The following is a 24147-nucleotide window of genomic DNA, read 5'->3' on the forward strand; positions in this document are numbered from 1 at the left end:
TATGCTTTCAGGAGTTTTAGTTCTTTCTGTGTGCCTCAGAGAAGAAATGTAAAACCCAAGCTGCTTATATGACATATGGGTGTCCATCTCTACACAGGAGGGACAGCCCTGCTTTCTGAAGTGCTGTTTGCTTCCAGCAGCCTCCAAAACAACATGGCATCCAAACCTCTCACGTATGATGACCCATCAAACCCTTGTGATCATAAACCCCAGGACTCTTGTCATTTAACATCTCCATGACTCAGGCATGAGGACTGGAGTCGTGATTCCAGAATACCCCTGTTCTCTTGCGTTGTGTCTACATGGAATGTCTCCCTTTCAACTTCTCGTGGAAATCCCCACTCAGGCTTTAGAGAGAGGTTACTTTTGTCCCAGATTGGCTCAGGTGTCCCCAAATCCTTCATAGGACTCTGAACATCTGTCTGGGTCATGCAGTTTTCTATTAGATGCACAGCAGTTCCAACCCAGGTCCACACTAAACCTTCAGAGGGTAGAGCAATGCAGTGTTCCCCTGTGGACCCTGGAAACCCCTCCCCAAACATTACTTTGCCGAAGACAGTAATGTGACCCTCTTCCCACTTTCTCCTTCCCTCACACCCTCCCTCTTTCTTAGAAGAGAGTTCTACAGTCTATAATCAATATCATTACTTAGACTTTTTCTTAGATATAAAAACATTATTTTAGCAATAAGAGGTATTAGCATGCATTTTAAAATATGCTTTTTTTTAAATTTTACAGTCTTAATCCATAGAATCAATCCCACAACTTTTTCTTTTCAAGTTACATTTTAGTAGGAATTTTTGAGAATATGGGTACGGGGTGGAGGAAGTCATTTATGGATTTGGCGAAATATACTGCCCACTTTTCTGCAAAATACCTCATTCTGTCTCAGTGTGCCAAGTACTGATTTACTTGGTTCTCTGATGTTTAAAGGCAAGCAGTGACAGAGACAAATACACTATAGTGAGGTCTCCATAACCAGCTGACATGCCGACTTGGGGAGCCCATTCTCAATGGGTGCATCTACACTATGAATTCCCACACCCGAGGCTCAGGGAACACTGCAGAAGAGTAGGGGGGAAAAGAGGGCAAAAGCCAGAGAATCAGGGAGTTTGCAGTGGAGTAATGTCAGCCACTACACCATGGCCTCACGAACAGGACTGCCCCAACATTAGCTGGACAAGGACGGCTCCAATAGATGTGCTAAAGTAGACGGGGGAACCCACAAGGCCTCAACCCCACACAACGATCTACAGGCGACGAAGGAATGCCAAGAATGGGGGAACAGTCTTCCCAGGGAAGAACACACCAATGGGTGATCCAATTTCAAATGGCCAGCCCTGGAAACACACACATGATAGCATTATACCAACGGGGCGGGATATAGTTAGGACAGATGCACGCAACAACGATGCAAACAGAGGCCGTGATTGTGAAAGAGAGAAAGGAGGGGGATATGAGAAGCCTTGATGGGAGGAGAGGGAAAGAGCAAAGGATGTAATTGTACAATAATTTCAAAAGGAAAACAAGAGGAAAAAAACTATACCGAGGTTTCACGTCACCACAGCAGAATGGCTGTCACTAAGACATAGAAGAGAACAAGCCGAGGAGGATGCTGGGAAAGGAAGCTCCTATACAGTGGGATGTCAACCCATCTGGCCACTGGGGAAATCTGTTTGGAGGTAATCTGAAAAAACTAAAAGCGGAATCACTGTATAATCCAGCTATATCACCTCACTCCCGAGAATGCACCAGCGGAACTCAAAGCCAGCACACTACACAGATCCTGTACGGCCATCTTTATTGCTGCACCGTTCACGACAGCTGGCTTAAAAATCAGCTTAGCTGCTACCAAGACATGGCTAGATAAAATATGTATGATATATATCATAGATATGCATAACACATATATAAATATATACACGTGTACAATATAATATACACACATATGTATAATATATATGCACGTGCACATATATGTATATATAATATGTATATATGTGTATAATATATATTTTTCCAGATGTTCATGTTTCTACTTTCATAGATACACGAAAATGAAAAATGAAGGAGCTAGTGAGAGGGAGAGGAGAAATAAAGGATAGGGCATGGGTTAAGTATGGTCAATGCACACCTATTTTTTGAAAAAAAAAATCTTGCACCACTATGTAAATGAAAATATGCCTACAAAAATGTTAAAAATGACAGAAATGAACTGAAACCTTACTATAATTTATTATACAATTTCTGTATAAAGAACGCAACGTAAATTTCTCTTGGATTTTGTTATTAAAGTGTTTTTTTCTTAACCTCACTAATACTTCAAACAAATGTTTACTGTACGCTAGATAAAATTTTAGTGCTTATGATATATTATGTGACTAAATCTTCACACAACCTCATAAGGCTGCTGCAGTGAGTTCATCTTAAGGGTGAAGAAACCGAGGACCGTAGAGGCTAGACAACTTCTCAAAAGTCTTAGGAAACACACAGTTCAAGGCGTGAGTGAGCAGGCTAAATCCAGTTACAGCTCTAATGTGGCTGCCCTGAGTCAGGTCCTCTATGGCTGTGACAAACACCGTGACCTAAAGCACTTTGGGGAGAAAAGGGTTTCCTTGGCTTATGCTTCCACACCACTGTTCATCACAGACGGAAGTCAGGACAGGAACTCAAACAGGCAGAATCCTGGAGGCAGGAGCTGACACAGGCGCCCTGAAGCTACTCCTCATGGCTTGGCTCAGCTTGCTTTCATGTAGAAGCCAGGACCACCAGCCCAGGGATGGAACCACCCACAATGGCTGGGCCTCAGCCATCAGTCACTAATTAAGAAAATGCCCTACAGGTTTGCCCACAGCCTAATCTTATAAAGGCATTTTCTTAACCGAGGTTCCTTTCTCTGTGATGACTCTAGCAGGTGTCAAGTTGACATAGCACACCAATTGTATTTAAAGAGCAGCCCATTTGAAGACTGTCCTTATCCACCCTAGGATGAAGACTGCCTGGGGTTAGGGAAAGCAGAGCAAGAATATTTGTGGAGGAGGTCTTCTCATTGGTTCTTAATGGTTTGACTCACGCACAGACTTGGCCACAAAACTGACGTAATTGGGTGATAGAGACAAGGGAGGCATGGCCAGGACTTCAGGCCTCATGAGAGATGCTACTTAGCAAACATCTCCCCCCATCAAATCATACAAGTTCATCTACCATCGCTCCAGACCAATGCTGGCGTGATCTGTAATGACAGATGGGGCGGGAGGGGGTGCGGTACTGGGTGATGGGGTTATTCCTAACAGAATTTCCCATTTTGTATTTCCTCAGTAGCTCCTCCCCCTTTGCCTCTGCTTCCTTTTCATATATACAGTATGTTCACGTTTCCTTTTCTCCGTTCATTTTTTAAAAATTATTATTTACTTTGAGATTCAGCGGGTCTGCTTTAAAACCATCTTTCTTGATGGTTTTCTGAATGGCTCAAATGAGAGAGGAAGGTTTTTGTTGTTTATTGAAACGCATCAACAAACAGCACTTTTTTAAGGTATAAAAAATCGTAATGAGCTGTCAATCAGAGGATGCTTAAAATGAGTGCAAGATACCCTAGTTTGCACCTGCATTTCAAATGTCTTCAGGAGATGGGGGCGAAAAATAATTTTGCATACATTCAGATAGGCATTGCCCGTAGTTTGTTATAGACGTCACAAGTAGGTATCTTTAAATAGTCCATGAAAAATTGGGCTCAGCTATTTTACGAATTGTTATTTGAGCCAAAAACTAATCTCTTTGACATTAACATCTTTAATAAACATTTGCGCAATATCCACATGCAGAGAATTGGCTAGAACTAAGACATCATCTCTATTCATTAGGCTTATATTTTCTCAATAACCTAATTTTGTCTTTCATAAGATATTAATGCTTTTGGAAGTCTTACTCTTAATCCTATTAATTCCTAAGCTACCCTTTAAAAGTGCATGAAGCAATATGCAAAGGCTGTCAATTTCCCTGAATCATACATTGAAATGCTGAGGGTAAATCTGCGAATCTCAGAGCTGCCGATGAGGCACAGCTTCGTCAGAAAATGTTCTGGAATGAAATAAAATGCCAGGGACAGGGTTGGGATTGGTTCCTGTGTCTCTGCAGTCTTGTCACGCTCACTGGCACTGTACCAGGTGGTGACTGCTCGGCTGGGCACGCATGTCTACTTGCTTTGGACCCCGGGCCTATGCTTAAGAGCGGCTGTGGTTCAGCTGCTGTTGGTATCGTGTGTGGTGGATCTTTGATAATCAAGCTGGGTAGAGAGCTCAGCCCAAGGAAAAGCAGCACTGGGGCCCCCAAGAGAAGAACCATGAGTGGCCCGGAGTGAGGTCCGGAACGTTGCTTGATTTGCATAGGCTCCAGGAGATCAATGGTGATCGCAATCCTCTAAGACTAGTCCCAAGGTTGTGGGAGTAACTACCGTCTCTCTGGCGTTAAGGCCTACCCCATGAAATGAAACCCACATCCGGCCCTGGGAGAGTAGGCCAGAACCTGAGACTGCACAGACCATGGGCCTAGAGGAAAAACAAACACAAGTGTTGCCACGAGAACGTGACAGTGAGATGACTCCTAATGACATTCTGCTGTCCTCATAGACCACTGCCTTGCTCGGCCATCATCAGAGAAACGATTGAGCAGGAGAAGGGGAAAGATAGCCTGTGGCCAATGCACGCTTCTGCATGAGGAAATATAATGTGGAATGGTTTTCCTTTCCTGCTGAACACATTCACCAGCAGCTGGGAAAACACCTGTGGATGCCCCATCTGGGCCTGGTCCTAGAGATGTCTAGGATCCAGGCAGCTTATTTAATATACTGGCAGGCGGCACACAGCCCAGGCTTACCTCATACTCCTCCTTGAAGCCATAGCCCTCAGCACACTTCATCTGAGTGATGTGTTGGAGGAGGTCTGCCACACGGATAGCCGGGTGAAGCTGCCCGGTCTGGTAAGGCACGTCAGTAGCCTCGCGCTTCTTGTACGTGTGGGACTGCACTAGGCTGCTGGTGTCGCTGGCCATTGTGTGGGTCTCATCTAGAAAGGAAGATGAAGGAGAAAAGGAGTGTGAGCCAGCAGGCCGAGTCAGGATCACGGGATGCTAACAAGCTAGCTACCGACATCCCTCCACCCTAGGATGGCTCAGCCAGAAACTATAGGCTACAGGTTCGTAGGTTTAATTGGGGCCGGCAATACTGCTCGGAATGAGGCGGGAATCTTTGCTCTTACAAAGCAGTCCAAACGAGATAGTGCTTCTGCGAAGCTGGTCAACAGGAGCCTTCCAGCATTTCAGTGGTAAAATTGGTAGAAGTTTCAATCCGAAACTTCCTTAAGACCTGGTGCAAAACCCAGGCTTGTCCACGTCCAATCGTCAGCTAATTCATTTGTGTAATGAAGTAAATAAACTCTACAAATGTTCTGTGAGCAAAAGAAAAGTGCACAAAATGGTTCGGCAGATAAAGCTAGCAATGCGGATGGGCGCTTGGGACGAGAAATCAGAGGCGAGAGAAAAACTAAGAGGGGACCTGGTTTGGGGGATAATGTTTTGATGAGACACTTTGCATGCTCTGGATCAGAAGGCTTAACGAAAAATACTGTGGGCCAACGCATCACACACAGAATGTTCTACGACAGCAAACATGCAGGCCAGCACAGGGCAGCACACTGGCTCCCTCAAGTCTACGGGTAAGACACACACACCCCACACTCCCTCCGCAGCTTCTCCAAGGGGCGAGTTGGGGAACTTACCATTGATTGGCACTTTAAAGCGGATACATATCAGGAGAAGAGAGGAGGAGAAAAAGGAAACAGGACATAAGCCAACGGTACTTGTGGAGAGAGAGCTAACAGGTACTTCTACTGCGTGCTTTCGGTCTTCCAGTTAGAGTTTCTATTCAGAGGTGGTCAGAGGGCAAAGCCTTAACCCTCCCATCATGGTGGGATGGGGTTGTTTCACTGAAGCACTCAGTCAGAAAAAGGGAGGCTAAAATTAGTATATAATTGTTTTTCATCCCCCATGAACCAAGAAATAACTAAATAAAGGCGATTTGTGGTCAGCTCATTTGTCATCAAAATTTCTTCAACAAAGCCAATCACATTGTACTAGAAAATTAATGTCAAATTTTGGCCAAACAAGCCTAAAGAGGCTCGGTTTTAATGGGTGATGACTAGTGAATTAGATTAATAAATTGCAGAAACGTTTTCTACTGAAAGTGTCTGAGGAACATGTGTTCAATTAAGAATTTCATCTTCTACGAGTTCACTCCTTAAGATGCTGAATCCCTTTAAGTTGCTTCATGAACCAGGAAGGCTTTTATGAAATCACAATGCTAAAAAAATCATTTACAAGGAGTTATCAAATCAATTTCATGTATAAATAATAGAAATATAGGAAAAAAGATGGGATTGTTTGGGAATTCACGTTATGTAGTAAACAGGGATTTCAGCTATAGTTGGTGTTAAGTTTTTGTTTGTTTGTTTGTTTTTTGTTGTTGCTGTTCTACTTAAAGGCTTAATCTCAGGAACGTGGTGAGCTGGGCCTGTCCTGCGACCCTGCTCTGTCTGCATCGCAAAGCCCCTGGGGATGCATGGTATGAAGGGTGGCAGACAGGTGTGGAGCTATGTCGCTGTGGCTGAAATGGCACCCCAACCACTACAAGGCGGCTCAAGACACAGAAAACAAAAGAAAAAAGGGTGGTAAGCTGATTTTATGATTTGTTTCGTTTTTTTATATTTTTTTTTCATTTGGATTTGCTTTGAAATTTAGCAATGTCTCTGTTCCCATCTTAATAGTCACCAATACCCCCTGGAAATTTGTATCTGCTTATTGGCAACCGCCAAGAGTTAGCAGCTGGGAGGCAGGATCCCTGCCGAGGGACTCAATCTACTGGGCTCTTAGTTCTCTAGGAGAGAGCTCTGTTCTGGATAAATACTAAAAGAAATGGAACATTAATTAGTTTCCCCTCTGTGCCTCTCTTGTTCTCGTGGTTTTATACTTTGTGTGGTGAATACAATGAAATTTGCCTTTCACTGTGGCTGAGCGAGACAACGCCTACAGGACTCGGTCTTCTCAAGGGGGCTTTTTCCAGCCCCTGGTGATGCTCTGATCCCAGGTCTGGAGTTTTAAGGCCATGGAACGACAGTCGCTGCCAATGTTGTATATACTTCCCCAGTGCACGATGATACTTGGGCCTCATTTCTAAGGTGGAACACCTCTTCAGGTACATACATACCACGGCATCCTCCCAGAAAGAGCTGCTGTCCAGCAGACAACAGGGGAAAGAGAAAGTCCTGTACCATATTGGTTAGGAAACTGGGTGACCTCTCCTGCTAGACATTTCTGACCCTACTAAAACGAGCCATCAATCGGCTTTCTCTGACTGACTGAAATGACTTATTACTGGTAAACAATATCCCATGTCATCTGCTTCCTATAGTAAAAAAAAAAATTACCCACCAATAACTTTCTAAAATTAAAAACAATGTCTTAGATGAAAGTATCAGAAAGGAAGGTTTCTTAATATCGGTCCTGATGATTTTCTGAGAATTAATTTTTAAATTAATTTAATTAGTTACTATAAAATTAATTTGATAGTCATTAATGAATGAGTTGAAAAAACACTGGCTTGGGACGGATGCTGTATGTCTGAGAGGGAGGAGGATCAATCACTTTATTATCTACCATCTGAGGTAAAGATATACTTAGATGCTCCTTGAAAACTGGGCCCTTCCAAGTGAAAATGAAACACTAAGGTACTAGAACGTTGTTCCTGTCTCCAGTCTCCCAACGAAATAGCCCTTCTTGTCTTGCTGTGACCTGCCACTGCCTCCGTCCCTGCAACACACAGCTCATCTCCCCGTGGCTTCAAGGGATAACCTCACTGGTCCGATTCCAGCAACAGACAGATGCACAGTGCACCAGACCAGGGCCCTCTATCATGGTTCCCAAGTGCTGCCATGGATCTTGCTGGTTTCTGCTACACAGATTATACCACAGAACATAGTGATCTGTGTGTGCATTTGGTGGACTTAGCTTTTCTCGCGCCATTTTGAAACTTGAATTGACAGTTCGAGTCACGTTCTCTCAGAAAAGAAGCCCAAGCAATTTCAAAGGATGTCATTAATGTTCCTAATAATAAGGCAGTGGCTTTGAAGAAATGGTATTTGTCTAATAGGCTTATCTTTTCCTGCTGTGAAATCTGAATGTGTTTTTTCCTTTTAACAACGCACGCCTCAACCGTCCCTACCCCACCGTTCCTCCTGAATCAGAACATCCACAGGGGGACCCCGGATGTGAACGCCACAGCACACGAAGACGCCACAACCTTTGCCTATCCCATAACTTCCCAAATGTCCCTGCATGGAGATCAGAACGTCAGTGTGCGTGAAATGAGCCCGTGTCCCTCACCTGTGAGAAGGATTTAAAGCGGAGTGCCCCCCCCTTTACAGCTGCTCAAACTCTATTTCGTGGGGGCTGTACCGGGCCCTCAGAATAATACTTCGAATCCTCTGTCCCATACTTAATCTCAGTTCATTTTGTTCCTTAGGCAACCAACTTGCTTCAGCCTAACGGACTCGGGGATGAAAATGAGAATTACTCTCTCCCAGAAAAGGGGCAAACACTGAGAACTGAGGGGCACAGTGGGGAGCCCTGGCTGGGCACTGAGGCCTAGCGAAGACGGTCAGGAAAAGGAAGCTGAAGCTGAAGCTCTGGCTACAAGAACTGTTATCTACCTGGAAGTCGCTTTTGGTGTGCTCCTTCCCGCACGGTTAGTAGGAGAAAGGGAACACAGCCGGGACACACTCAGGTCACTTTAAGCGTCTCAAATGCCACAGCAGCCCATGCTGGTTTGCTTATCACGGGCAAGGAATGTCCTTTCTCCTCGCCCTTTTTAAACTGTACCAGCGGGACTTTCCCACCCCTTGTAACCCCCTGCTGGGAATATCTCATACTTCAAATGCATTCTGCCCCATTGGGCTAACATCCTAGCTCATTTCTTGTGACATCCGACACGTAATAAACCATTCGATGATAAAGCGCCCTCCCGCCATTCCGCTGTTCAGAACATCAGTTCCGTTAGCAGTTCCACGGTGTGACTGACAGGCTGCTGGGGGGGGTGCCCTAGGCAGATGGGCAGGAGGTCTAGACCCCACTGCGATCACTATACGGTATAACATAGGGGGGCATCATTAGGAAAACGCTGTTTTTGAAACTGGCAATTCTAGTGCTTAGAGAGATGACTGAAAATAACGAGAAGCTATTTTCACTTTTAAGACTGTCGTGTCGGGCAGAATTCAGCTCTCGGAAGTACACAGCTGAGTGATGCCGTGGCGTTTGTCTTCCCCTGGGATCAGAACTAACATTAAATCTGAGCGCAGACAGGGAAAGCCCTGGAGCTGGCATTGCTCACTGAAACCTTTCGGGATCACCACACCCCGGCATGCAGCAAACCCTTCCTACCGGTGGAGACTTCGCAGGAAGACGCATCGCCCTGCCCCATGCTCCTAACCCCATCCCATCCCCATGCACCGTTAACACTCCAGTCTCCTCTAGAGTGAGGCTGGTTTTTTTTTTTCCTCAGTCACTCCTGAAATAAACTCTGGGTAAGGGGATTATTCTCACCTAAAATTGCAGTTGGCACAAATGCGTCTGTCATACATCGTAAGCGGGGCAGTGCAGAGAAAAGTAAAAAGAGAAAGAACAGTAAATGGTTGATACACAGTCCCCAGTCTCCCCAGGAAAGCCACAGGAAAGCCTTGCGGGAAAAGGCCAAGCGCTGCCAAAGCTGGTAAGGATGCGAGCCGGCAGGGAGGCTGTTACCTGGGTAATAGGAATTCGGCACCGACGTGCTCAGCGTGTTTGTTTTCATCGTGAAGGAGGACGGCGAAGACACAGCTGTGGATAAAAGAAAGGCTGGTCAGAGGCCATGGACAGGTTGAGTTCAGAAGGCAGGACACTCTGGAATCATGGGAACCACCACCCTCTGTGACGGGAGACCGTTCATCCAGAGCCTGGCAGTCACTGAAGTTCCCACGGCAAACACCACCATTCTCCATGGCGGTCTCTGGGATGTTAGCCTCATTTTTTTTTTTTTTTTCCCTGAGGAACAAGCCCTTCTGATCAGATCAAGACTTTTCTCATTCTCTGATGGAGAAACGTCTACAAACGGCCACCAGATAGAATAGGGAAGTCCTCTGACTGGGGCCTTGGCCCTTGTGGTGGTGCTTCTGCTCTGAGCTGAAGTTTGCCACTAAAAGCTGTGTGACCAAGTCACCTGGTTCCTGAAGAAGAGTGGGAACGGCGGTGGTGATTTGTGCTATATTGGAAATAAAAATTTCTTTCTTCCGTGATGCTCTTTACATCTTTAAATACTTAAAAAGAAAAAGAAAAACGCTTCTATTTCTTTGAATAATTTCTCTGAAGGACACATGACCACACTGTCCCTTTGTCTCCATAGCTGAGAGGGGAAGTCAAACCCTCTGGTTCCGCTGAAGACTAACTTTGACATTTTAAAGGCCGTACGCTCATTCTCCTCTATATCTTAACTGATTTGTAATATAAAAGCACTCATTTTATCAAAGCACAATGACAGATGTGTGCCCATGCCTACGCTTCTAAGTAAGTGATTTACTGGCTGCTGGGTTCCCACGGAGATACATCCATGACCGCATCATCCTACCAATGGGCAGTGCCGCGGATCCTTGCGATTCCTCAGGTTGTAATTACTTTGATGATGTGTTAATGTATTTTAGTTGTTAGAAGCAGCTCCCGCTGTAAAGGGAAGTTGCCTTTGAATCACGTTCATATCTTCAAACGGCAAATAGGCCAACGGTAGAGAGAGGAATCCCGGCTGCCTCTCATTTATCTGATTGTTTCTCTAAAACAGAAGGGCCACCTTTATACGTGATTTTGGCTAAGTTGCCAGGAATCCCGCAAGAACTAAAGAAATCGTACGCCTATAAACTGCTCGGGCGGAGAGCGCGAGGCCTCTTTCTCACCTGCAGACACTTTTATGTGCTTGGCAAAAGTGTTCAAGACAGATACAAAATAATTACGTTTATTTCCACTTTTGTGTTAAACTATGTTTGTCTTCATTCACATTGAAGTCACTCTCACTTCCCATATTCTATATTCCCCTCTTTATGATGTATTAAAGAGGAAGGCACAACTCATATTTGCTGTGGTGGGCAGACTATTCTCCACTCCTAAAAATGAATTCTGGTTTACTTTTAAATTATTTAGTCTCATTTTTCTTACAGTCTCATTTTAAAAATGAGACTCACCTTACAGCTTCTAGAACTTTCTGAGTAATATCTTACAGAGATGTGTATATGCATGTCATATACATGTGCATACATAGACCTGTGTGTGTGTGTTTTTGCGTGTGTTGTGTGTGTGTGTCTGTGTGTTATACCCCAGGGTGTCTGTGTAAACTCTCCTAGGGTTAATTCCCTGGTAGCTTTTACTATAAAAACATTTATTAGAAAAAAATGTTTACCACTGGGGATTCCTGTCAGTGACTATGCACACTAGGTAACTTTTGTTTCAAAAAAGTTATGACAATCTCACCCAAAATGTGAAGGAGTTAGCTATGACGACACACCAGTTTCTGAGCCCTCCACTGAATGGCAGAGAAGGGTAGAGAGAGGGTGGTGGCCAGGAACCCAACCTGCCCTCCCAGTGAGTCAGAGTCGTGCCTGCTGCAAGCAAGCCTAGCAAGCCGGGGATGCAGAGAGAACATGCAAAACACGGGAAGAAAAGGCGGGACAATGGTAGCCACTATCAACGGAAGAATTCGTCTGCGAAAGCCAAGTGAGTGGAAAAGGCACGCAAGGCTCCTGAGCAGACAGGTGAGCATATCACGGTCCTAAGAGCAGAAAGGCTGGCAGTCCAGCATCCTCTAGCCAAAAGGCATGGTCAGGTGGCCATCACACACTGGCCAAGGCGCCAGTGACCCCTTAGACCTCATCTCCATGTTCCTCACGGTCATGAGCCCTACCAGCATTTCTGTGCGTTGTTTCTGTCCTAGCCGTGCCGCCCTACCCACCTGCTGAGGACATCCTAATCATACGGCAGGGACCAGGGATGTCTGTATGTGTGGATTTCAAGCCGAGAAACCCTATGTTTGGACTTGACGAGGGGTGCTCCAGGAACCACAAAATCAGGCCCAACTGTGGCGTGTACCACTGGTCACTGACAACACAGTCAGGGATGGAAAAGCTGCTCCTTTGTACCGCATACCATCAGTGTGGACTTGATCTCTGGAAACGCTGCCTGCACTGGGATCACAGGTGGGTGGCACAGGTAGGCATTGGTTGAGCTGAGTGGCCCACCTGATGCGCAGCTTCAGAGACACTGAAGCATAATTTATTAATTGCTACTAATTGCCCTATAAAAAAAGGCAGAACCTGTCAGCTGAACAAACAAACAATTAACTTGTTACTGCCATTTAATGACCTGTTTCGGCAACAGACTTCCCTGGTGCAATTCTACACCTGGCTTGCTTACAAATGGGATCTAAGTAACAACAATAGGAGAGAGGGGAGCAGGTGCAGCCTCAGCCACTACCGGGGAGCCTTTGTGTCAAGGTTCCCGAAGAACTGAAAGACATTTCACTGCGGGTCCCTGGGCTCACTGCCCTAGGCCCTAGCATCTTTAGAAAAACACGTTCCCTTAGCAACTCCAGGCACAGAGACTGGAAAACAGTTTTGTGTAAGAATGCTGTAAGCGGATTTGGGGTTTTAATCTCACAGAGCGACTGGAACCCGGTCTAGCCCAACAGACACAGTGAAAGCCATGCATTGGGCACACTTACATCTCCCATTGAGGTTGTGTGTGTCCATGAATGAAAAGGCCTCATCGCAGTTGGTGCCTTGCTCAGCATAGCTCTTGTCCATAGAATTCACCATCACAGTCATCTCCTGCCGGGTGCTGCTCATGGTCTCCTTCCGCTTCTTGGCCAGTTTCCTTGGGACAAAGAGGTCAGTTATGTAGAAGTGCATGTGGATGGAAGACAGAGTCATGGTACAAGGATTGACTCTACCAAACCAGTCGACCCTCTTGTATTGACTTATATGCTTTATCCTTGGGAGGTGCCCTGGCAGGCTGTAGATAGAGAAATAGAAAACAGCCACTACCTCTCTTAACAACAGCAACAGCAACAACAACAGCAACAGCAACAGTGATAACAACAGGACAGCAGAAACAGCAACAACAGCAACAGAAACAACAGCAACAACAGCAGCAGCAGCAGCAGCAGCAGCAACAGCAACAGTGATAACAACAGCAACAGCAGCAACAGCAGCAACAGCAACAGTGATAACAACAGCAACAGAAACAACAGCAACAACAGCAGCAGCAGCAACAGCAACAGTGATAACAACAGCAACAGCAGCAACAGCAACAGCAGCAACAGCAACAGTGATAACAACAGCAACAGAAACAACAGCAACAACAGCTGTAAGCAGCAGCCACAGGAGCAACAGCAATAACAGCAGAAACAGTAACAGCAACAGCAACAAAAGTAACAATAACAACAGCAACAACAAACAGCCGATGCTTCCTACAATGAGCTAACCCCAAATAACCAATGACCCTCAGATGAATGTCACTGTTAACTGATACGCTCATAGAATTACTAGTTTCTTACCAAATAATTGTCTGAGACACAGTGTCAAAGAGCAGATTCTAATAAATATCTGCCAAGCAAAACTGGATACAAGTTCTCAATTTGTGACAAGGTTCCACCCCAGTGAACTGCAATTATTCCATGTTGAAATGACGTTGACTATAACCAACCTAACTTCCAGCAGGGTTAAGTTCTCAGTGGAAGGAAACACAAAGAGCCCCCGAACAAGGATCCAGGCTTCTGTAAAGTACTCACTAACCACAAGATACCCATTATTTAAAGTGACAGCTACCTACATGAAAGCCCAATGGGAAATGACATAAAAAGCAGATAAAACACACTTCTGCAGATCTTATTACCAGGAGTTCTGTACCCAAGACAGACAAAGATGGAATTCAAAACCCAAGGGAAAATGATGCACTGAGTGAGGAAGTATCAGAAGACACCAAGCCTGCTATGGAAGACTTTCCTAGAAGACCAGAACAATGGCAGGGTCAATAGACATGTTAACAAGGAAGAGGGGGATCTTCCTGGGGGTTCACCATACACAAAGAACTACAGGTAACGAATCGTAGGAAGAGAGTCAGCCTCCGCCAGGGATGAGCTTCTTGCCCAGTGCAGTGTAGTCAGCCTTGAAACCATATACACACAATGAAAACGAACACAGCAGGTTGAATGTTATCTATTTGTGCATACGCGCATACATGTATAAATAATAATCAAAGAAAAAGAGGCTAGCAACTCGAGAGTGGAGAGACGTGCAAGTGACTGGTGGAAGGAAGGGGAGGGGATAAGACATATAAAATATTCTTTAAAGGAAAGAAAAAAGAAGAGAAAATATTTTTCCTAAGTACCTACTACCATTTAAAACGGGAAAATGGCAGTTATTTCTAGTACATCATTCAGACACTGATCGACCTAGGACACGGCAGAGTTGAAATGAACCACATAATCACAACCACACCCATGGCAGGTGATTGCTAATGCAACAGGGGGTGCTGGAACAGGAGACCATATGGATAATCTTTATTATCATTTCTAAATGATGCATAATCTAAATGCTTTCTTGCCTGTAGTTATAATCATCTTTTAATTCTATACTTTGAAGGAAGAACAGCCCCAAGATTAACTTGCCCTTTTAATTGCTAAAAGTTGGTGAGACAAAAGACATTTATTTAAGACAGATGAGCAAAAATCACATATAATGTCTCCTGGAGGGAGAAGCAATGAGGCCTGTAAGAGGCCAGTCAGTCAGTCTGACCTCTCAGCACCCTCTCAGGTCTTTTATTTGTTCTTCTATGTGGCAGAGAAGTGCCTGCCAACACTCCGAAGTGGTTGGGAAAGTTTAGATTCCGAACTGAAGTTCACTTATGACTGGACAACTTCATCTCTCCTCTTTCTCATCTCTGACTCTCTGTCTCGGTTTGCTTTCTCCACATCCCCCCAACCCTGTGCTACAGATTTGTGATTTTCAAGTTGAAAACCATGAGAAAAACTTTCTGAACTCAATATCTTGCATGGAGAGAAACTCCTTAACTGGAAACAATTTCTTTTATGCTCTTATCTAAAGATGAGTAAATTTGTTTTTCATCATAATGTCTAGAGAATGGTTTGTCTGAAACACTGTAATTGCCAATCTCCAAACCTGTGCTATATGAATCTCAAAGATCCTTCATAATTAAAAGAAGAAGAAAGAAAGGCTCCTATCAATATCTATAAATAGATGATTTGGAAAAAAAAAATGAGATAACGGTCTGGAGAGTTTCCTGGTAGTGGGAAGGAGGCAAAACTCATCACTCTCTCCAAACACCAAGCAAAGCAGGACAGAATGCAAACTCACTCTTTCAGATGGGTGGGAGGGCTGAGGACGGGGGAACCACAGTCCCCGAAGCAGGATAACCCTGGGCAGCTGTGCAAATCACAACTTAAAGTAGTGAAAGTGAGTGTGCAAAAATGCCTGTGAAACCAAATTAACACATTTAAATAAATGACATTTAATTAATAGAGAGATCCATTGTCATGAGCAAACAGCTGGGGTTCTCGTGTGGACAGGGTCTAAAGGCTCAAATGTAATCCCTATGGCATGATAGGATGGGGAAGAAAGAACTCAACAGTGGAATATTTGAAACACTAATGACTAAACATTTCCTAAAGCTAGGAGCAGATACCAAAGTTCACATTAAAGAAATCCAGGGAACACCAAGAGGGGTAAGTCCAAAACATCTACAGTGAAGCCTACCACATTCTGATAGCGGAGAAGAAATGGAAGCAAAGAGAATCTTAAAAGAAGTGTAAGGGGCAAGGATGCTTCCCAACAAGAACAACAAAATGCGGGCTACATCAAATTTCCCAGAAACCACTTGAATAACAGCAGAGTTCGGTAAAATCATCAACATGGCAGAGAGAACATGACAAACCTACAATGCTATCAAGTTATCCTTTAGAAGCGGGGAAATAAACCTTGGCAGACACGAAAAAGTTATTGAGTTTCTGGGCTCAATATGTGTGCTGCAAGTATACACACACATGCACGCGAACACACACACACACACACACACACACACACACTTTCCACAAGATTGAGGGCTGGTGGAAGAAAGGTCATGAATGTCAGGATCCATCACAGGCCCTGACTGGGTGACCGAATTGAATCATCAGGGCTGGGCAGATGGCATTTCCTGTTTCTGGAATCAGAAAGATGGCCTCTTTTGAAGCTAACCCTGGTGATCCTGAGGATAGCCGCACAGCCACTTTTGTAACGTGGTCCCCTCTAGAGAGCAGATTTGCTGTGGGAAGTGGGGCACAACTTGTTTGCTATACTGAGTCGAAAAAGGACTTAGCGGTGAGCAAACGTATTAAAAAACAGGTTTGCTCCCAGAACTCAGCCAGGATTGGCATCCCCAGCGCCTTCCTAGCAGCACAGGTATCTTCGCATATGGTATCACTGCCTTCCTCCTTAAAGAGGATGAGGTGCCAGCTAGTGTATTCATGTAGCAGGATGCCTTGGGTCAGCTGACGTCAGAGTTTGGTGGCTTAGGAAGTGATGATTGAATCCATCTTCCCCCACCTGGAGTCACCTGGCCTAAGTCAGTCACAAGAGCCCTGTGCCCATTGCTGATGCCTCAGTAAACATGCAGGACTCTGAAAACCAAGTTATGGATACCCCAAGGGTCTAGCCTTAGATAAGAGGTTACAGAGAACAGGCTATACTGATAGCTATGATTTGTGTCTCGTGTTCTTTAGCTATGGTGCACATGGCTGCTTGACAGGCTCAACACTCTAAAGCAGAGTCCCCCGCATAGCATGCCTAGTGGCGGGGGGGGGGGGGGGGGGGGGGGGGGGGGGGGGAAGGCATCTCCAACACAGACCAGAGGGTGGCGACCGAGGACCCCATATCCCTTAGCCTGCGGACCCTGCCCCAGAACAGCAGTGTGTTAGCATCTGTGTGAGACTGGCATTTTAGGGTTTCAAGACCCAGTCAGGATCTCCAAATGTTCCAGAGATAAGCAAGTCTCTGGTAGCTGGCATGACTCTGCCATCTGCAGGACAGCGAGGAAGACTAGGGAAAGGAGACACTGGAAACTCGCTTCCTTGTAATCACCATTTTTTTGCTTTAATAGAGTTGGTGATGCTGTCTGTTTTTGCTGTTTCACTCCATTCTTAAACAAAGCTTCTCTTTAAGTGACTTATTACGGAGAAACTGTCACGTGAACTTTAAGGAAAGGGTAGAGGAAATACACACAGTGCCTCGCAGAAAACTACAATCATGAATGCGGAAAAAGAAATCTTAGAAGGAAAATGATATAAATCATACATTTGGATGTACATAAAAAGGAACAACGTCAGAGAAGACATAATTGAGGTTATAATCATGTCTTTTATGAATTCTTAATCTATCAGATAAAAGTTTGTTAAAAAAAAAACAACAACAACAACAGAGTACCGCAGCTACTGCTTAAGGATAAGAAAGATTTGAGAGAGATATGAGGGAAGGAAATGAAAGTGCACTTTGCCATTGGAGGGACACCTTGTACCCAAGAAGCAGAATAAAGTGATCCGAAGGCAGACTGGCAGCAGCTGTAAGTGCCTAGCATATTGGGGATAATCAAGGGACAGAGACGCTGAGAAGAGAAAGTGGAAGAACACAAAATGTTCCACATAACATAGAAAGAGAAGAGTGGGAGACAAACTATACACAGACAAAGAAAGCGCAAGGCAATAAACCCAAAATGGTAAAAATATGCTAGCTCTTAATACAGCGCTTATTAATGATAGATTGAAATGCCAACCTCTACACATTTAAGCTGAAAGACAGACACTGTCAAAGTAGACTTTTAAGAAAAGACCCAACTTAATATCATCTACAGGAAACTTACCATACGTACAAAGATCCAGACAGATTAAAAGTAAAGGGATGAAGAAAGACACACCAAGCCACAAGAGCCAACAGAAAATCAGAAAGAGCTGCATTAGATCCAACATGACCCTCCAAAGAAAGGTAAGTCACCATGGATTGGAGGAGGCACTGCATTAAAACAAAAAGGCTCACCGTCAACAGACTTAAAATTTTCATGCTATGTTGTCAATACCAAGCTTTGATACAAGTCAAAGAATGATGAACTACGAGGAAAAACAGATGGACCCACTCATACAGTTAAGACCTACATCCCTCCGTTAACAGTGGACAGATCAAATAGGCAGGACATCACTTGAGGGCATTTTTCCGTCCAGCTGCACAACCCATTGGCTGGATTTGATGGACACTATTAGAATATTCCACACAGCAACAGTAGAACATATATCCCCTTCAAACTCATAGGTTGTGTTCATAGATGTAGAATATATTTGGGTCCATAAAATACACCTTACAGTTTTTTTTTTTTACAAAAAAGAAAATATGCAATACATATTGTCAGATGAAAATTTTTTTTAACTTTTTCTGTTTTTTTTTTTTTTTTTTTTGAGACAGGGTTTCTCTGTGGTTTTGGAGCCTGTCCTGGAACTAGCTCTTGTAGACCACACTGGCCTCGAACTCACAGAGATCCGCCTGCCTCTGCCTCCCAAGTGCTGGGATTAAAGGTGTGTGCCACCACCGCCCGGCTTGTCAGATGAAATTCTATGACAGAAAGATGGCTGAAAATTCCCCAACATTGGAAGATTAGAAACAAAAACCTGTTAAAGCCTTCATTTCCAGGATGGATGGTAGAGAAACCTTTAAGACGTGGGGTCTAGTGAAAGATCATTGGAGGCCATCCTCGAAGGAGCCTATGAGATGGAGTCTCTTCTCTCTCTTTGCCTCCCAAATACCGTGAGGGAGATGATTTTGCTCCACGGTGCTCTCCCTATTGTGATATGCTACGACCACAGGCCCCAGGGCAATGAGCCCACCCGAGCACATCCGAAACTGTGAGCCTGCACAAAAGTAACCTTTTTCTGTGCTGAGTCTCTCTGATAGTTTGTCGCAGTATAGGAACACTGAATAACACACAGCTTAAAGACTGTAGTACTGTTTGGGGGAAAAATCAGAGGAGGGGGGGAAGACGAAGGTCATCATAGGTCTGTAAGGGCAGATAGGAATGAAGGAGGGAGAGGAGAGCAACGAGGGAGGTTCTCAGAGTGAAGGGACAGTTGTCATACACCAGGTTCACCACACAGGAGGAAACTGGAAACGAGAAAACACTTCCTGGCACACCATCATAGGCAGACAGGTGGCAATCACAACCAATAAAGAAAACCCAGTGAAGAATGACCTTGTTGGGGGAAAAGTCCTGTGGAGGAGCTGGGGGGCAAATGGCGGCCACCTAGCTGAACAAAGTAGAAGAGAAAGTTCCCTCTCCGTAACTGTGCTGGGTGGTCTGTGGTATGGAAGGATGTTTGCTTCAGATAACAGTGGGCTCGAAGGGGGAAGAACTCTACCATGCTTCTGTCTGGCTGTCACTCAGAAAGGAGAGTTCACCACCGAGTCCCTCTCTGTGACGGCAGGTGCTGCCCCAAAGGGAGAGGCTAGAAAAGCCCGTAGGCCCGACCTGGACCTCAGCCCAGGGAAAGGCTGTCTTTACTTTAAAGTAATCTTTCAATTAAATACGACAGAGGAGGTAAAACTTACAGAAATGGAAATCACATACAGATAGAAGAATAAAAGAACAAATGGCTTTCTGGTCCTGGCTTGTATAATTATGTGTGTGCTTAGATTTAATTAAATCTGGGGTAGAAGCTGGAACTCAGAAGTATTTAATTTTTCTCACAGTAGGGATGAAACAGCTATTGGTTGGGCCCAAGCTGAACAAGCCTAAATGAATAAGGAGCTGTCACCTTAAGGACAGAGCTGTTCCAACTACCTCATCGCGTTGTTTTCAAAGTTAAATGTGAAGGAACAGAATCCACAGTGGTCTGGCAACTAATTATTTCAACTTGACTACCAATGCAACAGCTGATAGAAACACAAATGAAACTAATTATTACAGAAGCCGTGGGTTCCGAAAAGATATGCATTTATTAACTCCTGAAACCCCCCAGTGAAGACACTGCTCTCTTTAAACCCACCATATAGGGAAGGCAACTGAGGATCCAGCATGGTGAGCTGCCCAGGGCAGGGTAACTTTTAGCATGTGGCATCATACTCACCTTTAGAGACACATACATGCATCTCTAAAACCATCATTGGTTCATAGCTAACCACACTGGTGGCTTCAGTCTGGACACATTTAAATACAGGCTAACCTTTGCCCTACAGAGCTTCTGGGTTTAGCTGAGGTAGAAACTCCTGTCTACCACCACTAACTGTACCTCACTGAAGTTCATTCAGTCTCCCTCTCCTGAACACCATGCTGTGCAGAGAAGTCTTTAGGTTCCAACTGATTATAGACAGACAAGTATCTCTCCTGAAGAATAGTTCTGTTCCCAGACAAGCCAGAGTTTTTGTTTATGTTGGGCTTCTGCTATATTTATCTCTTGACCATGGGATGAGACAAAAAAACAGGCTGAAAAAATACTCAAAACGAGATGCATAATTTCAGTATCATGCATGCGACTGGAGGACACCATGTTGAGTGGCCAAAGCAAGAACAGAAAGACAAACAGCACATGCTCTCAGACATATGCGAAAGCTGAGAAAGCTAATCCCAGAGGCAGGCCAGTAGCTTCCAGAGTCAGGGAAAGTGAGAGGGAGTCGGGTGGGAAAAGGTAGAGCAGTGTGTTGGGATAGGAGGAATAACTCCTAATATTTACAGAACAATGGGAGAACTATGATCAACAATAACTAATTGTATTTTCAAAAGAGTAGAAATGATTTTAACGCTCCTAACAGAAAAGAAAAAATGACTGGATTGATGAGTATTTCAATTATTTTGATCTGATTATTTCATAAAATATACATATACTGAAACGTCAGAGTTCTTTCCTAAGGGCCTTTGCAGCCTTCCTTCTAGACCATCTCCATTCCTTGATGACATCGGCCCAATCTGCAGAACTAGTCTTTAGCAGGGATGGCCACTGTCAGTGGCCACACAAAGCTGGGACGCTGGGACTCCATAGCCACCAAACATGGCTAGGATTAAGAGTGAGCAATAGCAACCAAAGAGATGAATGCTCACCCAGTGAAGATTAGACCAGTTATCTAAACCAGGAAACATTTTAAACATCATAATGGCAGATTATAGATCCTAGCACAAAATCTCAAACTGAAAGAGCCAAGGCAATTTGCCTTCTCAAGAAGCCATCAACGCTACTGCAATAGGCCCTGGGAAATGCAATTTAGCAATTATGGAAGTGTTCAAGAATCTTAAAGAAGATATGGATAAATCACTCAGTGAAGATCATGAAAACAGAATCTGTGAAAGCAAAAAGAATGAAAACTATTAAAAATATTAAAGTGGAATTTAACCAAGAATTTATTAACATATTTTTAATAAAATCATAGAAGAAAATTTCTCCGACCTAAACATGGAGGTGCCTATCAAGGTACTAGGAGCATACAAAATACCAAATAGACAAGACAAGAAAAGAAATTATTCACAATGCATAATAATTAGCACACTAACTGTAACAAACAACGACAACAACAACAAGGTACAAGGGAAAAAAGACAAAGTCACATAGAAATGCAAGCCCATTACAATAATACTCGATTTTCAATGGAGATCCAAAAAGCCAGAAGGAACTGGGAAGATGTTCTATGAACTCACAGAGACCACAGACACCACATATAGTAGGTGAGATTACTATACCCAGCAAAACTATCAATCACAATAGACAGAGAAAGAAAATATTTCATGAGAAAAACAAATTTAAGCATTTTCTACCCACCAATCCAGTTCTACCAAAGGCACTAGAAGGAAAGCTTCAGTCTGTACAAAGAATAAATCATTCCAGAACAACAAATCAAAGGGGGGGGATTCATTTCACAACAACACAAAACTAGGAATCAACAGCACTGCTCATCAATAACTCTCAATATCAACGGTCTCAACTTCCCCAACAAAAAGACAAAGACTAGCAGATTTGATTAGAGAACAGGATCCATCCAAGAAACACACTGTACAATCGAGGATGGATATCAACTCAGGGTAAAAGGATTAAAAAAAGGTTATTCTAAGCAAATAGACCCAAGAAGTAATGAGATGTAATTTTAATATCTGACTAGATAGATTTCAAGCCAAAACAAATCAGCAGTGATAGAGAAGGATACTACATGCTCATCAAAGGAAAAATCCACCAAGAAAGTATTGCATTTTAAAGACTTACGCACCCAAACAGGGGCTTCTGAATTCATAAGTGTAGAAACACTACTGCAGCTAAAACTACACATCAAACCTCAAATACTGATAGTGAGTGACTTCAATGCCCCACTCTCAAAAATAGATCGGTCATCAAGACAAAAAAAAAAAAAAGAAATACGGGAGTTAAATAATGTCACAAATCAAAAGGTCCCAACAGATGTTTACAAAACATTGTATTAGAACACTACAGGAATATAGTTTCTTCTCAGCAGCTTGTGGAATGTTCTTCAAAATTGAAAACATGTTAGGAAATTAAGAAAGTCTTAACAAACATAAGAAAGGTGAAATAACATTCTGAGACCTATCTCACCACCGTCTACGAAAGCTGGAAATCAATAATCACAGAAACAATGGAACGTAAACAAACTCATGGAAACTGAACAACTCAGTACTGAAAAAAAAACAGGCCAAGGAGAAGAAATGGAAACTTTATAGAATTAATGAAAATAAAAATATAACATACTCCCAAACTATGGGACACAATGAGAGCAGTTCTAAGAGGCAAGTGCCTACAAAACAAGCAACTACCTAGAGAGAGCTTTTATCAACAACTGATGGAGGAGGGTCATCTGTCTATGTGTTACTTTCATTAGTTAATAAAGAAACCGCCTTGGCCCTTTGATAGGACAGAAAATTAGGAGGGCAGAGTAAACAGAACAGGATGCTGGGTAGAAGGCAATGAGGCAAACGCCTCAGGCAGACACCATGGATCCAGCCGCCAGGTCAGACATGCTGAATCTTTCCCGGTAAGCCACCACCTTGTGGTGCTACACACATTAATAGAAATGGGTTAATCAAGATATGAGAGTTAGCCAAGAAGAGGATAGATATAATGAGCCAGGAAGTGTTTAAAAGAATACAATTTGTGTGTTGTTACTTCGGGTGTAAAGCTAGCCGGTGGCAGGGAGCCAGGTGGTGGGTAGCTGCCCGCGGCTACCTACTACAAACAACACAGCAACACGCCCGAAAGCTCTAAGAAAACCAGAAGTCATCCCTAAAAATAGTAGATAGGATGAGATAATCAAACTCTGGGCTGAAATCAATAAAGTAGAAACAATGCGAAGAACCAATGAAACAACAGTTGGTTCTTGGAGATAAGCAACAAGATTACAGAAAAGATGAAGTACATATTTTAAAAGTTTGTCTATGATTGTCTTTCTCTAAATGTCCTCAGTGTCTGTCCTAAGGTCTCCCGTTTCAGCTCTAACGCTATTTATTTGGATCTTTAGGAAAACCTAAAAGAAATGGATGAAGTTTTCGATTTATGTGACCTACCATAGTTGAATCAAGGTGGAGTAAACAATATAAAGAGACCCATAATCTCTGGTGAAAGAGAAAGGGGATCAGTTAATTGTTACTGGGATCAGTGCAAACTGGTACAGGTACTACGGAAATCAGTGTGGTATTTCCTCAAAAAGTTAGGGATAGACCCACCTCAAGATCATCAAGCTACAAACCTTGGGACTGATGAAAGTGACTTGCCTTGTTTAGGAAGGACTGGGAGAGTCAGAGGGAATGCATGAGTTGAAGGGAACAGTGTCTCCCAGACACAAAGGGACTGAGACAGCACTCATAGGAACTATACAGGTTCAAACCAGGCAAAGTCCCAGTCCTGAAAGGGGAAGAGGACACAAACTCACACCCTCAAACCAAAAGCTATGTGCTATTGGTACCCGCTGGCTAAGAGGAAAACCAGTTTTCTCCAGTGCAGTATCATTG

The 24147-nt window shown here is 43.8% G+C and overlaps 1 protein-coding gene across 2 annotated transcripts in view; it reads right to left on the minus strand.

Moving 5' to 3' along the window:
• Ptprm (protein tyrosine phosphatase receptor type M) overlaps positions 1-24147 on the minus strand; it is a 669075-nt gene that overhangs the window by 128128 nt on the left and 516800 nt on the right. For both annotated transcript variants that reach the window (XM_050166205.1, XM_050166204.1), the window contains exons 15-17: positions 12839-12990; positions 9844-9918; positions 4873-5060 (exon numbers count right to left, since the gene is read on the minus strand). In XM_050166205.1, coding sequence (XP_050022162.1) covers positions 4873-5060; positions 9844-9918; positions 12839-12990 — 415 coding nt within the window. The remainder of the gene's footprint in view (positions 1-4872; positions 5061-9843; positions 9919-12838; positions 12991-24147) is intronic.

The sequence above is a fragment of the Alexandromys fortis genome, unplaced genomic scaffold (genome assembly GCF_014885135.2).
Source record: "Alexandromys fortis isolate MF-2015 unplaced genomic scaffold, M_Fortis_MF-2015_v1.1 scaffold_143, whole genome shotgun sequence".
Lineage (NCBI taxonomy): Eukaryota > Metazoa > Chordata > Mammalia > Rodentia > Cricetidae > Alexandromys > Alexandromys fortis.